General features: G+C 36.7%; 1 protein-coding gene across 1 annotated transcript; it reads right to left on the bottom strand.

The window, feature by feature from the left end:
* Positions 1-1,647: 1,647 nt before the first annotated feature.
* LOC111054700 (serine/threonine-protein phosphatase 6 regulatory ankyrin repeat subunit A) lies at positions 1,648-14,334 on the bottom strand (the record flags this gene model as incomplete). The annotated part of the gene is made up of 5 exons (XM_039445485.1): positions 1,648-1,819; positions 3,701-3,930; positions 9,238-9,325; positions 10,912-11,137; positions 14,217-14,334. Coding segments are annotated over 5 exons (834 nt in total), but the record flags the coding sequence as incomplete, so codon positions are not given.
* Between the last annotated feature and the right edge of the window lie 607 nt (positions 14,335-14,941).

Below are 14,941 nucleotides of genomic sequence, written 5' to 3'. Positions count from 1 at the left end.
CGAAATAAAGAATCTATCTTATCTTATCTATATAGTGAGGTTCCACTTATAATGCAGTGGACGATTGACAATACTGTTGCTGTCCTTTTCATCATACAACAAAACAGATAGCAATATCTCCCTCTCGCTTTGCAATGTTGTCTATTTGCCAGAATATTTTATATTTACTTTTGACAATGACTGTACAAAAACTGAACAAAACTATTCTCAGCCGCCATTTTTTTTCTTCATTTATCAAAATACTTGAGTACACAAGTCGTATAATTGATTTAAAATGTATTTTGAAACAATGAAATAATTTTAAACATACCTTATGAGAAACACAAATAAAATACTGAAATGACATTTTAAAAGTTGATAGCTAACCATCCTAGACTTCATCCATGCTTAAACTAGCCTACCCGTATAGGTTGGACCTACTCGTACCGGTATAAATAATATTGAAAAGTTATTCAGAATTAATCCATTGAAATGCTCATTTTTAACCAGGATTTCTATTTCTATTATTTTTAAAGGAAATTGGAATAGAATACTACCAAATAATCAATTTCTGATGTTTTAAAATTTAGATTGTTGCATCACAGCTTTTTAAATTAGCCGCCATTCAAGCTTGTATAAAAAAAAAATCTGATCTCAGTCATGAAAGCAAATTTTTGAATCAAATTATGAAAAAATATATTTTCTTGATCAATTTGACATTACAATGATATTTTTATCAAGGAAATGATAATTATTATTAGATTAAATTTAATGGGATGAATTGAGTAACAGCTGTGTACAGTCAGTGGCAAAATGGAGAGACTTGGCAACGTTTTTCTCCTATCTTTCTTCACTGCCATTATAACGTGGACCTCACTATAGAATGTGGTAAATTGTGAATCGGAAAGGTAAGAAGTTCCGCGTCCCACGGGAAGAACTTTGACAGATTCTGTACCAGAAACCAGTTCCAAGTTCCTGCCCCACAGTCGAAGCCTGGTAAATTGTTACAGTTCCAACTACCCGAGCTCTCATTGGTCGATTGAATTTAGTAGTCTGCTTGCTTCTCTGCGCAAGCGCTGATAGCTTGTTTACCATAGCATAGCCATAGAATACATAAGCAACAAAATAATGTTTGATATTTATTTATTTAGCCTATGGCAGATACACAACAAATATATAGCTTATGAGCCTCAAATGCCTAGATATACACTGTATATTTCCAAATTGTTTGAGATGTTGTGTAGTTTTCGGTCAGGAGAACATAAGTTTGTCTGACCGCCATTATTCATGTTTGATAACCATTCGTTAAATGAATTTTTCTCTATAGAAAATTTGAAAGTATGCCTTCAGTAATGGAATAAAAGAAATGCACACTTTTCTAACGCACAAAAAACTAACAAAACCTACTCTAGAACATGGTACGCCATAGTGGAGTAGGTCAATTTCCACACAGAAAAATCTAAACAAGGAGAGGACACATAAGATTTTTTGTAACTAACTATTGTGTGTAATATTGTAATTTATCTAATATTTTGTGTTATTGATGTTGTAGTTTTAGTTTTTTTTTGGGAAATAAACATTTTATTCATTTATTCACTTCCTCTTGCAAAACCATGTGCATAATACCCTGCTAATAAACTCATCACCTAAACCAGAAAGTTGACTCACGTTCGCTTGTGTTTGTTGGGCATGTTGACAATGGCGGCGTCGAATGTGTTCTCGAGCAGAAGCAGGGCGCACTGCGTGTGTTGGGGCGTCGGTTGGTTGCAGGCGTGATGCAGTGCTGTGTTGCCGGCTACGTCACACGCTCTCACCGACGCCTTCTTCTCCAGCAAAGCTCCTGCAACGCAAACACATTCATTAATACGCCAATTTATTGAAGAAAGTAGTTCTACATTTCATTTCATTTTTTTTTCATCCCACTGACCACCTATGAAAGGGGTATAAGGATTTGTCAATTATAATCTAAGTCGTCAATCTTTGCATTCCATAATGCAAAAATCTGGTGTGGCGCACTCACACAACTTTCCTTGCCGTTATGAAAATTGATCACCTGACGCTAGTGTTCCCGCGCATCTCAAGTCTACTATTCAAAGATTTGAGCCAGCTGGTGACAGGGCAATAACGCTGGAGACACACATGAGGTCTGCTATCTCTTCATAGTGAATGATTCAATAGAATCAACAATAATTTGCAATTGAATAATCACATTATCTCGAATTTAAAGCTTATTTTCAATTTTAGGTGAAAATGTTACTGAACCTTAATTGTAGAGATTTTCATGCTCAATCTACTCCACTTGATTTTTTTTGTTTCAATTGTATCTGAAGCCTGATAATTAATTGGGAATCTATCTGCATTGATGGGGCGGAGCTCCTGAAATTTTTACAGATATGGGACTTGTGGCAGTTGATAGAGCTTATCGATGACTATTATAGGTATGAATTTGATAAAAATCGTTGGAGCCGTTTCCGAGAAAATCACGAAAAACCCTGTTTTTGACAACATTTTCGCCATTTAGCCGCCATCTTGAATTGCATTTGATCGAAATTGTTCGTGTCGGATCCTTATAGTGAAAGGACCTTAAGTTCCAAATTTCAAGTCATTCCGTTAATTGGGAGATGAGATATCGTGTACACAGACGCACATACACTCATACACCCACACAACACACACACACATACAGACCAATACCCAAAAACCAGTTTTTTGGACTCAGGGGATCTTGAAACGTATAGAAATTTAGAAATTGGGGTACCTTAATTTTTTTCGGAAAGCAATACTTTCCTTTCCTATGGTAGGTAATAGGGCAAGGAAAGTAAAAAGAATTCCTCACTGGAATAAGGACAAACCTGCAACAACTCCTCCCTCACCTTAATTCTGAACTTTTCACCTGTAAGAGCCTTTACGCGTGTTGGCGATGAATTATAAAGCCGAATTCCTGCACTCTTAACCCCCCTCTATACATACCAGTTCGATGAATGTCGTCTCTGAGGTTTTGTCTATATCTGGTATTGTATGAGTGGAACAACTCCTGTATTGGACCTATCTTTATTCTTATCAATAAAACAAAGAGTCTCCAAAATATATACCTGGTAGTGGGAGAATCTTTAACTCTTTGAAATAACCTCTACAACTTGCTCTAATAGATTCACCCACCATCACTCTAACTGCCCACTTTTGAATCCTAAATATATGTATTGCATGAGTTAAATTGCCCCAAATATAACACCGTATGAAAGAAGAGAATGGAACACAGCAAAATAAACACTTCTAAGCGTTCCTGCATCCAGCAATTTCTTCACGGTTCTAAGAACAAATTCTGCCGAGTTTAGTTTGCTTTTTAGTTGGTCTAGATGAGGTCACCAGGAGAGTTCAGAGTCCAGCACTACTCCAAGTACCTTTGCCTCGTTTGCTGAACCTATGTATGTGCTACTACATGTAGTTCAAACTCAACTCAAGTGAACCTCCTTGCTTCAATCAAATCTTTTAATAACAATAAGATTGGAATTATCTCATCAACTACTGAGAGCGAAATGACGTCACGGACGTTCACAAAACACAAAAATAAAAAAACACAAACGCGTGATGCGTGTCGCAGTCTCTTCTCGACTTGAGTCGCGTAAGTGTGAGTTAAGCCTTAGTGGTATATAAGCCAGTTTTTCCTTTATTATAATATAGATTTCTTTGCATTGAATAGATAATTTGAAGTGCTACTGACTGATGACATGATGATGACCGCGCGCCGCGGCACACACGAGCGGCGTGCGTCCTTGTGCGTCGCACGCCTCGAGCGAGGCACGGTGTCGCAGCAACAGGCGTGCACAGGGCAGACTGTTGACGAGGGCGGCGATGTGGAGGGGGGTGCGTTGCTGTTTGTCCTTCAGCGCCACCACCTGCGATCCGAACCGGTTGACCAGCAGCTCCAGGCACTGCACTGAGTTCTTGTACCTGTCAATCATCAATCAATTTAATTTAGCCACATCATTGAATCTGTTTCAATAATGCCACCTCAATCTTGTGGACAACTTGTCGGAGCGTGATCGTGAAAGATGGTCAATGTAAATCGGCAAATGATTTGTAATTATGATCATAATAATAATATTTATTGATGCAGACAACAGGTGTAAACCCACCTTATTAGTTTAGTTTAATTTTCGTCATGTAACACTACATAATCAAGCAAAGCTTGGTAGTATATGACACGTCAAAAAGTATTGAGTACAATACTCAAAAAAAGTAATCATAAAATAGAGAAAAAAAGAAGAAAATCAGAACATACAAAGTAGTTTAAAATATATGCCAGTAAAAAATACCTACACGCGCCAACCGTTGAAGCTTTCCTCTAAACTGTACGGAGATGCATCGATCAATTTAGCCTTTATTGCATTATTAACCTTTTTGGACATTCAATACATTTTATTTCAATAGGAAGAGAGTTATAAGCTCTTAATCCGCTATAATGTGGCCCTTTCTCTAAGCTTGCGGTTCTGTGTTGCGGGTACTGAAGATGAACTATCTGGTTTCTAGTATTGTAACTATGATGTATACGACTCTCTCTTAATATCTTCTCGATTTTCTTCGTCATAGTTGCAATTATTATTTCATCCACTGACCACCTGTAAAATGGGTATAAGGATTTCTCAATCCTATTAAATTAAGCGAGCAATTTCTGTATATATTTTTATATTTGCTTATTTATATTTATTTACATTTGCTGGCTATTTATGTCCAACGGATCTCGAAAACGGCTCTAACGATTTTCACGAAATTTGGAACATAGTAGGTTTATGATATGAAAATTCGATTGCACCGGGTCTCATCCTTGGGAAAACTCGCTGAAGGACATGAAAAAGATAATTCATCCTTGGAAAAACAGATGAAAATTTCGTCGTCTATCGATAACAGAGGATGCGTGTGCCTGTGTGGGAGATCAGCTGTGTAATCAATCAGCTTACCGTATCTCGCTAGAAATCTAGAAATTTTAATAGACTCGATCAAAATAATCTGATTTGTTGACATGACATGGTATATCATAATATTCAAAGTTAATCATTATTTTACAGTTTTAAGTGATTAGTGAGTGTTTTTTTTGTTATTCAATTTGGTTTGTAAACAATCTAAATTAGAACTTTTCTGTTTTCAAATATTTGGACTGAAAATTGGACCTGAATTCAAGTGTATGAAACATAACCTACTTTTTGGACCATTTATAGTGTATAAATCAAAATTCGGGGAAGAAACAGTTTTGGGCTGTGCCTGTTGGTCCTTGTTCAATCATTTTGAAGAATTGTGTTCTGTTTATCAATAAATAAATAACGAGCGAAGCTCGGTGCCCCGATATTTTGTCATTAATCAAACAATAAAATGTTATCTATCTTCTTAAACCTCCATCTTGCGGTTTGTAAAAATCTTTACATTCCTCCTATTTGTGGGCACATATGGATAGCAGCTCTTTTTTCAATAAAATACTGAAAACTTTACCTGACGTTTCTTTTATGTGAGATGGCAACAAGTTGTACATCCGGATACCTGAACTTCTTTCACCTCTCTCATACATAGTACTTCAGTGTGCATCATCTCTCAAATTATTTTTGTATCTGGTCCTTAATGATAACCTTTCATTGCTGCCTTAGGGCCAAGCCACAAGAAGCGTTTTTCAGGCGTTTTCAGACGAGGCAGGAATCTCTCCAAATGGCTGATTATCAGCTGATTCCCGAACGTCAACCCAACCAGCCAATCGGAGAGCTACTTGCCCTGCCGACTCGTCTGAAACGCCTGAAAAAATGCGTCATAAGACTTGGCCCTAAGAATTAAGTATATGCTCCACGACTACTGGTGTGTGCCTTGCCTTAGGCTAGTCACGTTTAGTCACAATACTTCGCATTGCTGCTTATGACGCAACACACACTGATTAGTCATTGCAATTAGACATGACTCCATAAGCAACTATGTGAAGTATTGTGACTAAACGTGACTAGTCTTGTCTTGACTAATCGGTGTGTGACCAGCCTTTTCCTTCATTTTCTGATACTCAATCTGACAATTACGAGAATATTTTTTCTATCTCCGATCACATATCTTAAGACACAGGAAACTGGTAGGGGAGCGATTTTCACAGCTTGTCATCTCCACCAAACGCCCTGTAATCGGTTCGGCCAGATCGTCAATTGTTGTCGAGTTATAGACCCACAAACATGGCCGCTTCACTTTAGTCTAACGCCAAGTGCTAGTTTAGTAGCGTTATTTGTTTTTGTAAGCTAAAGGCAATGATTGTGTTCATGGGAGGTTGCAGTACATGTACGATTTCGACCAAGGACACGGAAATGCGTTCGGTGGGAGCTTTTGACAGTTCAGGTACCGGTCGCCATCTTGGAACAGAGTGGAGTGGTGCATGCTCACTTGCACCGCTCGAAAAGTATGTTCCACAAAACCGGTACCGGGATCAATGCTTCTTATTGGCCGAGGGTTAAAGCGTTGGTTGTCTGCTGTTTTGTTAGGTTATGTCTTCACATTCAGACTCTATAATATACTAAAAAAGGATGAGGCGTACGAAGTATTTTATTCCATTGATGGAATTAATTACAGAATAGTCGAAAAGCAAGAAATTCATTCATTATTGGCTGGAAAGTTTATTATTTTTCAGCTTTATTGACTATTCTACTAAACTAAGATGTGTTTATGTTATCTATTAGTCGGAATACTATATTTTGTTGATTCATTCCTAGGCCAGGATCTATCCAGATAAATGTCTGGATAGTAGACATAAATCAAGAAACTTCAATTATTAACATTTTGCTAATATTCCATAAAACGTTTTATTCATTAACACTAATTGCATAGAAAAAGTATTCAAATTTTCATTGATGACAGCAAAAACCATGATTAATTATTAAAAAAAAACTTAATAAGAAAAACATGATTACAATATATATTTTTTTCAAATAATAAATTAATAATTATTATTGATTCAATAATAATAAATAATAGCTGAAATGTTCATATTGATAACACCTTTATTATTTTGTCAACTCCGATCTGTAAACGATTAATTTCAAAAGTAAGCGCCAAAAACGGTGAACCAGAATTCGATTTTTGTTCGGTGGGAGCAAGTAGTGGTGCACCAGTCACGTGGTTTCTGGTTACTGCTCACTTCGCCGAAGCCGTTCAATAGTTCAGCATAAATCTATCAAAGAATGATTCAATTTAACGCAGGAGAAATTATGAGTAATGATTTTGTGTGATTGGTGTCGACAAACTGAATACGTCAGTTGAAATGACTTCCGAAATCGACGTGATCCATGACAGCTCGGCTTATAGCGCAGGTGCAACAAAAGACTCCAGCTAATCAAATGGGATAATTTCGATCACCCACCATACAAATCTGACTTGGCCACTAGTAACTTATATCTTTTCCCCAAACTCAAGACATGACTTTGAGGGCAGAGCTCTCGAACTATCGAGGAGCTCCAAAACAACGTCATAGCCCTCTTCAACTCATTTGGCGGCAGCATTTTATGAAAAGGATTTGGATAGGCTGTCCACTGATATGACAAATGCCTCAATTTTCACAGCAATAAGACTAATCATAAGTGTAAGTGACTATTAGCATAGAGAAACAATAGCGTAAGTAGATATCCCATGGTATAGGGAATTTATGTCGCAACTTTTACTGTTATCTCAAGCCGATTACTGTCGATTATTGTAAATTTTTACTGTTTTGTTGGGGTGATAGTGTATAAACGGCACAATTTGAGAGACTACCAGCGTCACATAGCTGCATAGGAAAGAACTACGTGAACTATCAGCTTGGGATAACAGTAAAAGTTGCGACATAAACGCCCTATACCATGGGATATCTACTTATGCTATCGTTTCTCTATGCTATTAGTAACTATTAGGCCCGGTTGCTCAACAGCCTGTTAAATTTTAACCGTGATTAATTTCACGAGAACCAATCAGAGAAGCCGTCTTTCAAAAACGCGAATTGATTCACGTAAAATTAATCACGGTTAAAATTTAACCGGCTGTTGTGCAACCGGCACTGAATCTTTTATATACAATCATCTTTAATTTATGGCCAATCAGAGGTTGAAAAAAGAAAAATTGTATCTATTGTCTATGAATAAATAAATAAATGAATGAAATGGACTCAAAACTGGACAAAACTTACAAAGTGTAAACATAACCTATTTTTGGACAATTTCTATCCGAATTTGGAAAAGAAACAGGTTTGGGCTTTAAGCCTGTTGTTTCTTTCCCAATCATTCATAGTTGAGAATTATATTGTATTCATCATGTATGAATAATAAAATAAATAAAAATATATACAGAATAATAAATCTGGTGTGGCGCACTCACACAACTTTCCTTGCCGTTATGAAATTGATCACCTGACGCTAGTATTCACGCGCATCTCAAGTCTACTATTCAAAGACCTGAGCCAGCTGGTGACAGCACAATAACGCTGGATACACGCGAGGTCTGCTAACTCTTCATAGTGAATGATTTAATAGAATCAACAGTCGCCAACAGTTTGCAATTGAGTAATCACATTTTCTCAAATTTCAAGCTTATTTTCAATTTTAGGTGAAAATGTTAATAGACATTAATTGTAGAGATTTTTATGCTCAATCTTTTCCATTCGAAATTTTTCGTTTAAATTATATCTGAGACCTGATAATTGGAAATATAAAATCAAACTTTGCATAGATGGGACGGAGCTCATGAAATTTTTACAGATATTCGACTTGTGGCAGTTGATATAGCTTATCAATGACTATTTTAGGTATAAATAATTTGATCAAAATAGTTGGAGCCGTTTTCGATAAAATCGCGAAAACCCCTGTTTTTGACAACATTTTCGCCATTGGCGACTTTTTACGTTGTTTGATCGAAATTGTTCGTGTCGGATCCTTATAGGGGAAGGACCTTAAGTTCCAAATTTCAAGTCATTCCGTTAATTGGGAGATGAGATATCGTGTACACAGACGCACATATACACACACCACACACAACACACACACACACACACAACACACACACACACACCACACACACACACACACACACACACACACACACAAAACACACACCAATACCCAAAAACATTTTGGGACTCAGGGGACTTTATTTTTTCGGAAAGCATACTTTCCTTACCTATGGTAATAGGGCAAGGAAAGTAAAAATATAGGTTATTCTATACCAAACTATTTGAGAAAATAATAGGATGAAAGGAGAAAGTTGCTCAATACTCACACTGAACAATGAACCGGCGAAAAGGCGTTTCCTTCCAGTGATTTGATCTCACTGAACAGCAACAAGTATTGCACTGTCGCATCGTGTCCTGCAAACAAAATATTAAAAGAAAATTAGGTTTATAACAAAACTAATTCCACAACTTCCGAAACACAGGCTTAAATCCAAAACGGTTCAAATTGAAATTTATACGACGGTCCAAATGTAGCTAGGTTTGATGCCACTTTCACATTTTTGAATCACACACTCCAATACGGGTCAAGCAGAATCACAGAGTACAATACAGAATGGTAAGTCGGCTAGTATCCTGACGACAAAATCCGCCATCTTGAAAGAAAGTTTAGCATGGGAAGTTCGGATCACTTTACTGATCCGGGTCAATCGGTCTCGTTCACTGCCGCGACCCGTTCAAAAGACCCGGATATCGGTAATTTTATTTCTAACAAGATGGCGCAGTCACGTGACTTGGTCTTGGTGCACTCAAGTCTTGGCGTCATGTAAAATGCATTGTTTAGATTGATACTTTCCATTCTGTATGTATTCTGTGGCAGGATGTTAAGCGATTATTCTGTCATAGCCTAGTCCACACATTGACCCAGTCACTGGCCCAGCCTTGTAACCTTGGCCGCGTTGGTCTTGCCATCAACACTGCAATGTGACATTTTATACTGTAAGTTCATTTTATACGAAACTTGCATTCAAGTAAACTTGACTGGGGTACCGACCGTTGTAGCCCTCTTCATTATTGTATGCATTCATTTTCAAGGTCTATAAATACAGGTCATGACACAATCCCGTGATGCATTGCAAAATCGCCATTTTATGGGGTTCTAGTTCACCAATTTTCAAATTTATCATCTGTTATCATTATAGATTGAACAACATGATGTGTTATTTTGTAATATTGTTCAAGGGATATTGCTTGGCTTTGAATTGTGAAATAAATTGTTCCGACAGAATAATAATAAATTAGATTCCAACTAGGAACTGAATTGTTGATTTTTAGATTTAATTGATTGAGAACTTGAAACTCTTTTAATTGGCCTCGCATATTTCTGTCTTGTCCCAATGCCTTTTGAATCATAATCCTTGATTTACAAGAATAAGAACAATTTTTAATAATAAATAAATGAATAATTGAAGCATTTATTATTGAAATTTCATTATTAAAAAATTGAAAACCTGAATTCGCATATTATCTGAACTGGAATATTGTTTTTAAAATGCATAATTTTGTTACGAGCAAATTGAATTGGATTGGATTTTCAAATGTACCGCCATTAAGACCCCATAAAATGGCCGCTCCATAAGGAACACGAGTGTCATGACCTGTATTTATAGACCTTGTTCATTTTATACGAAACTAGCGCTATCTCTTTCTCGCTTGGCTCTGTTGCCAGATCGTCTTTCAACAATGTATAATTAATAATTTATAAACAAAATATTTCATCTTAATTATAAATATTCATTATGGAAATTATTGAAAAATATAATTTCTTGCTTGATAAAATATAATTGATTATTTTAAACGAGAATAAACAGTTAATATTACATCAATAAACCTGTATCAGCTACCGTCTATAGAAGACATTGACAAGACAGAGAATAGGCAACGTTGTTCTCCTATCTTTCTCTACTGCCATTATAACGTGGACCTCACTATAGTGTACCGACCGTTGTAGCAAGCCCAGTGCAGCGGCGTGCAGTTGTGATAGTCGTGTGCGGCGAGTAGGAGTGCCCGTTGCGCCGCAGTTGCGGCCTGCAGCAGCGTGACGCAGGCTGCCGTGTGCCCGCAGGCGGCCGCCAGGTGTAGGGCCGTCTTGCCGGCGCCATCTTGGTAAACCAGGTTGCCACCTTTCTCCACTATCAGCTCGATCACCTCCTTATGACCGGACACCACCTGGCAAACAAGTTATTTATAATATTAACACACATTATTATCTCTTTGGTTTTCTTTCAATAAACTCAATGCAGATAAAACAACCTACATTAACTTTTCGCTCTCTGTTCCATTTTCCTTTGAAATCCCGCTAAAATACCACAATATTAACTGTATAGATCAAGCTAATTGTGTTTGCAGTGAAATATTACAGTCCAGCAAAGTAAAATATTGGGTGTGTTGATGGAGTAGGCCTATGACCTTCTGTGGAAGGAGCATATTCGAACATTGAAAAATAGTCTACGATTGCTTCTCCACCGATTTTATCATATAAAAAAATTATGTCCTAATTCTGTACTGTAAAACATATTTCTCTCCTTAGCTCACTTCAGAATTTCGTATGGCATTTCATGTTGGGGATGTACCTACATTACCCACTTGAAACCTCTAAGCACTCTACAGCGATCCTTGCTCAGATTCATTCAAGAGCCTCCTGCTATGCGTGCTGACCTTTTCAGCGGTCTAAACATCTTGAGTCTCCGATCTTTTTTCATTTACAAGGTACTGTTATAGTATCTTAAGTCACAAGGACGGGAAGGGCCGTTTTGCAGGCGAGAATGATGTTTCTAGTCGAGACGTTAGCCGAGACTAGAATTTCATTCGAGCACTGCAAAAGACATTCACGTCCAAGTAACTTACACTATTTTTTGTCATAATAATCTAGAAAAGAATAACTGAGAATCAGAAAACATTACCTGCTTGTGCTGACATTACTACATGCATTCTATAAACATAACCTAGTTTACAAGTTTCGAATCAGGAATTTCTTGATTGTAGTTGACAAACATCCACCTAGAGCGCTAAAAGGCGGCAGTTTGCTGTTCCAAATTTGGAAGTAGGAAACATACTCGACTGTAAAGAAAACATATGATTTTATTACAGTATAGTATGCTGTAATAAGAATCATATGTTAATTTGTTCTACAGTCAGCTGTTTACCGGCTTGATTTCATGGATGTAAAGCAGCTGAAATTGAATGACTATGACAAAAAATTTTATTGGGCCAGTGGCAATCAAGGCAATACAGTAGATTTTGCTGGGCAGGGGCCGTTGACTCGTGCAGCTAGACAGATAAGGGTTCCAAGGCCTAACTCAACTTTATTTCGCAAATCGTTTCTTTTTTTGCAAGGTAAATTCTTAAACAGGTTGCCAGGGGAAATTTCACTTGTATCACCACATCTGTTTAAACGTAGATAATTTTTTTTTATTGCTATGCCCGAACAAGATGTAGAGAGCATGTACAACATTATTGTGTAGTATCTTTTTTGTTTTTTTTTCTTGTTTCATGTTTCTCAAGTATGAGAGACTTCACTTTTATGGCTATTGTATCGTCGCTGTAACTTTAGACAATTTTTCAAGTGCTTCCTTCATATGTTCGTATAATGCTTAACTAATATCATTGTCAGTTAGAATTTAAGAGGAAAAAATTCTGATGTTCAAACCTTCAAAGTTCATTCTTGTTGAATTTCTGTATATATATATTTTTTAATCGGTATCATGTGAAATTCATAATTTATATGTATGTATTCGATACTCCCATATGCGGTCATGCTCGAAAGAGCTTGCATATGTATAATGTTACTTACTTTATGTATGTAATATTGCAATAAATAAATAAAACATTCCAAAATCTCCAAGGAGGGTCATTTCTCTCAACCTCCGATTGGCCATAGATAGAAGACGAATGTACAAAGTGGTGCAGAAGAAACACACACAAAATATATAATAGGCTCCCTCAGGATATTAGAGACATGGCGGACTTACGAAGATTCAGAGGATTGTTAAAGAGGCTGTTGCTTGAAAGGCCATACTATTCTGTGGATGAATTTCTGCAGAAGTAATACATTATTGTACCTTGTCTTTTATTCATAACACCAAATTTTCCCCGGCGCAAAGCACAGGTAACCTTCTAGTGAAATAATATTTTCTAACCTGCGCACAGGATTTTCCTTGCAGGTGATTGGTTTCTTTTATGTTTGCTGAAAGTTTTTTTTGTATATTTATTGTTGTTGAAGAACCAATAAAGAATTTTTGATTTGATTTTGAATATTTTTTTCACTAGAAAGTTACAATCACTTATGACTATTCTTCAACATAATTGTGAAGGTTGAGGAATTTGTCATAGCAGTGAACCACAGTCTACCAAATTCTCTCTTTAAAATGCTGCCGCCAGATGAGTTCAAGTGGGCTTTGACGATGATTTGCAGCTTCTCGTTAGTTTGAAAACTCTGCCCTCAAAGTCGTGCTCTGATTTTTGACCGAGCGAAGTGAGGTCTAAGATTCAAGTCGACGGTTTGGCATTTCTCTTAATGTTTGAATGTTTAAATGTTTATATATGTTGCGCATTTACGGCGAAACGCGGCAATAGATTTTCATGAAATGTGACAGGTATGTTCATTTTTAATTGCGCGTCGACGTATATACAAGGTTTTTGGAAATTTGGAATAAGAGGAAAAAGGAGCCTCCTTCATACGCCAATATCAGAGTGAAAATCAGACTATACAATATTATTCATCATAAATCAGCTGACAAGTGATTATACAGATGTGTGGAGAAGCCAGTCTATTGCTGTATTTCCATAAGGTCTATAGCACGGTATATAGAAGAAGACGGTAGATGTCACGCGCATGTTTGAGCTAAATTTCCGGTGTAGCTGACGTCATTTTACATCAAATCATCTGTTTTTAACAAATAAGTTTCATAAATTGCCAATAGGTGTTTAAAAACCTCGGTTGGTGGCGATGACGCAATCTAGCTGGCTGGCCACTGCGCACACATTTCATGGCCCCTGCCGTTTTCATCTAAATACCGTGGTCTATAGTTTCAATCAGAATACTGCGTGAGGTCTACTGTTCACAGAACTACTAGTTAGGAAAATGTATAAGTTACTAGTGACCAAGCCAGTTCATCAAACTTTCCCCTCAGGGAGAAAAATCTGTATTTCTCACTCTAGATATTAAAAAACTGATACAATTCACTGTAGAAATCCAGCTTAATTCAATTCGGAGTTTGGGCAAAAAAGAAGATAAGGAATTACTTACGGCACGAAAAAGAGGAGGATGCTTGTTCTTGTCTACAATGTTGACACTGGCTTGTGCTTCCAGCAGAATCACCACACAATACATATTGCCAGCTCCCACTGCTAGGCTCAGAGGAGTTCTGCAATCAATAACACTAATTATCAACATCTTATCAAATTATCAACTCATCAATTATCATCTTATCAAAGTATTCTATCAATTTATTATCAACATCAAATTATCTGCAAGCAATAAACGAATTATCAAATCTTATCAAATTATTAATCATCAACATAAAAAATTCAGCAAGCAAAAAAAAATTATCAACATCTTCTTTAAAATTGTTAAATTGTTCAAACCTATTTTCACATCCAGACAGACATTTACTGTCAGACAAATGATATATTAACACATGACATATAGTGTGGTTAATATAATCAATTATACTAGTAGTTCTGCGAACAGTAGACCTCGCTCAAGAATACAACTTTCAATCTACTGAGAAGGGCCAGTAAGTACAGTATATTATGAAGATTTAGCCATGTCATCTATTATTTTCTCCATTAAAGTGCTAGAGACACTGTTTCCAGGGACACCGGACTTATCAAGGAGGTACCTTTATATCAAATACATACCTTTTAAATGAAAAAGACTAAGAAATTGTCAAAAAACCACAGATTTATTGATACTTAGACCGGTTTCGGTCTTTATCAGAGATTGACAATGGTGTAATTACCGAAACCGGT

This window comes from Nilaparvata lugens, unplaced genomic scaffold (genome assembly GCF_014356525.2).
Source record: "Nilaparvata lugens isolate BPH unplaced genomic scaffold, ASM1435652v1 scaffold7042, whole genome shotgun sequence".
NCBI classification, from domain to species: domain Eukaryota; kingdom Metazoa; phylum Arthropoda; class Insecta; order Hemiptera; family Delphacidae; genus Nilaparvata; species Nilaparvata lugens.
The sequence above is the reverse complement of the archived record's forward strand: the minus strand, read 5'-3'. Positions and strand labels throughout refer to the sequence as shown.